The sequence below is a fragment of the Notolepis coatsorum genome (genome assembly GCF_963971535.1).
Source record: "Notolepis coatsorum genome assembly, chromosome: 6".
Classification (NCBI taxonomy): Eukaryota; Metazoa; Chordata; class Actinopteri; order Aulopiformes; family Paralepididae; genus Notolepis; species Notolepis coatsorum.
Window position 1 is genome coordinate 61,686,826 of NC_140170.1, and position 2,237 is coordinate 61,689,062.

The 2,237-nt window shown below is 48.0% G+C and overlaps 1 protein-coding gene across 1 annotated transcript; it reads right to left on the bottom strand.

Annotated features, from left to right (window-relative positions):
- Window positions 1-14: 14 nt before the first annotated feature.
- On the bottom strand, window positions 15-1,640 carry LOC311229509 (E3 SUMO-protein ligase ZBED1-like; the record flags this gene model as incomplete). The annotated part of the gene is made up of 2 exons (XM_084315586.1): window positions 15-744; window positions 895-1,640. The coding sequence occupies 2 exons, from the start codon at window positions 1,638-1,640 to the stop codon at window positions 15-17; spliced, it is 1,476 nt and encodes a 491-aa protein (XP_084171712.1).
- Between the last annotated feature and the right edge of the window lie 597 nt (window positions 1,641-2,237).

Here is a 2,237-nt window from a genome sequence, read left to right on the forward strand (position 1 = left end):
TCTTGTCATTTTAGTCACACTTGACTGTTTGCGTTGAGGAAAACCAGTTGACTGACTTTGTCTCCCTTCAGCCGATTTCTTCGCTCAGAAACCAACTGCCCGGTTTTGCTGAAGATCCTCTCTGAAGGAACCGATGTCGCCACGATGCAAAGTTTGGTCTTCATTACTTTGCAAAGTCTGGGATACAGGTGAGAACGGTCCTTCCACCATCCGAGTGGGTCACCATCAAGGGCCAGTGGAGCCTCCTGCAGGAAGGTACGGATCTCAACTGTGGCATCCGATGCTGTGTTCTGAGTGTGGAAACCCGCAGCATTAATGTCCTGCAGCTCTCCCAGCAACGATGTCCAACCGGCTGAACTTGTGCTCTCCTTTCTGGACTGTGTAGAGTTGTCTCCCAGTCCAGCACGGTCTGCAGCCTGAGCCTGCTGATCGGGGAATGTCATCTTTGATGCTTCGTCGGAGATGTGGCGAAAAGCCATATCACCAGCCGCTTCCATCCGCACAAAGCCACCCTTCCTGACCCTGGGGTCCAATGCTGATGCAGCGGCAAGTGTGCGCGTGTTGCATTCGATCTTCTCAAACCGTCTGGCCATCTCCGAGTGCATCCTGTCCACCATCGTCCTCAAAACATCACCGAGGTGGTCTGGATGGTCTGGAAGGGGAGGGTTTTGCCTGCCTGCAATTTTTGCGACAGTTCTCTGCAGGCGTCTTGCCACAACGATCACCATTGAGGCTGTAACATATCTGAGAGAAAAATAAAGAAAACATTAGGCTCATTATCTCAATAATAATAATATGTTTGTAATAATAATAATGGAAATGGAGTGAAAAGTATGCATGTGTAATCGCAGTATTAGCACATGACCATTCAATAAGAACATTAAAAATACATACCGTTCAGCACTAAGCATGACTGTGGCTTTTTCAAAGGGTTCCAAAAGGTCACAGGCTGCTTTCACGTCGGCCCACTCCTGGGGCTCCAGCATCGGAGGCAGTGACTTGCAGTGACTTGCAGTCGCAGAGGCACTCAGCATGGCCATGGCAATGATGACAGATACTTTGGTCTCCAGAATACGGGACAACATGTAGTATGTGGAATTCCACCGAGTAGGACAGTCTTGCTTGAGACGTAGTTCTGTGTGTCCCAACATCTTCTGTGCTTCCTTCAGTTGATTTGCTGCAATGGAGCTTTTGTGCATGTACTCAGCAATGGCCTTGACCTTGAGCACTGTTGGTTTAATCACAGCAATGCTATTATTCACAATGAGGTTCAAAGTGTGAGCAAAGCAGGGCAAATAGCTCCACGGCGTCCAGTCCTCGATGGCTTTCTTGATGTTTGCAGCATTGTCGGAAACACAGGCAACAACTTTCTCCTTAATGTTCCACTCGTTTGCAATGCGCAACAGTTCATTTCCCAGGTTCTCAGCTGTGTGTCTCTCTGTCATCTCAAAACACTCCAACAGGTAGGAGACATTCTTAAATTTCTCATTGATGAAGTGACACGTAACTGCCATAAATGACATGGTTGTTCTGGAGGTCCAACAGTCTGTAGTTAGACACACTGCTTCAGCTTTGTCCACAAGGTCTTGAACTGTGGCTTTTCTCCTCCGGTACAGGTCAGGAATGATCTTCTTTGACATCGTTTTCCGGCTGGGCAGGGTGTAGCCGGGATTCAAATACTTTGTATAATGACGAAATGCCTTGTCTTCACAAAGCGTAAATGGTCTGAAACCAGATGCAATGACTTCTGCCATAAAATCGTCACCCTTTCTCTGCGCCACTTCATCGAAAGGCCTTGCCACAAAGTTTGTGAGATTTGTTTGAGAGGCTTTCGGGAGTTTCGGCTTCTTAACTGTACCGACTGCAGCCAGTGTAGCAGCAGCTGCAGCAGGCCTGGCAGTGGCACCATCAACCTCCATGCTGACTGGAGGCGAAGAGGCACTCTCACTGGATCTTTCCTCAGTTTCCTGGATGTGTTCTTGCCTTCTTGCTTCCGCCAGTTTAAGGACACACAGATGCACCAGTTTTAGATGCCTGGTAAGGTTAGTTGTAGACCCATTCTTGAATGAAAGGCTCTTCTTGCACAGAATGCATGTTACATGGCCTGGTGCTGCTCCTTCCTTGAAGTGAACCCAGACAGAACTCCTCTTTCTGTTCGATAGACTCATGTTGGAATAGCAAAATCAAGTTCCTTCTTGCAACAGTAACACACAGTAAGTGAAGTGGTGGACACTGGG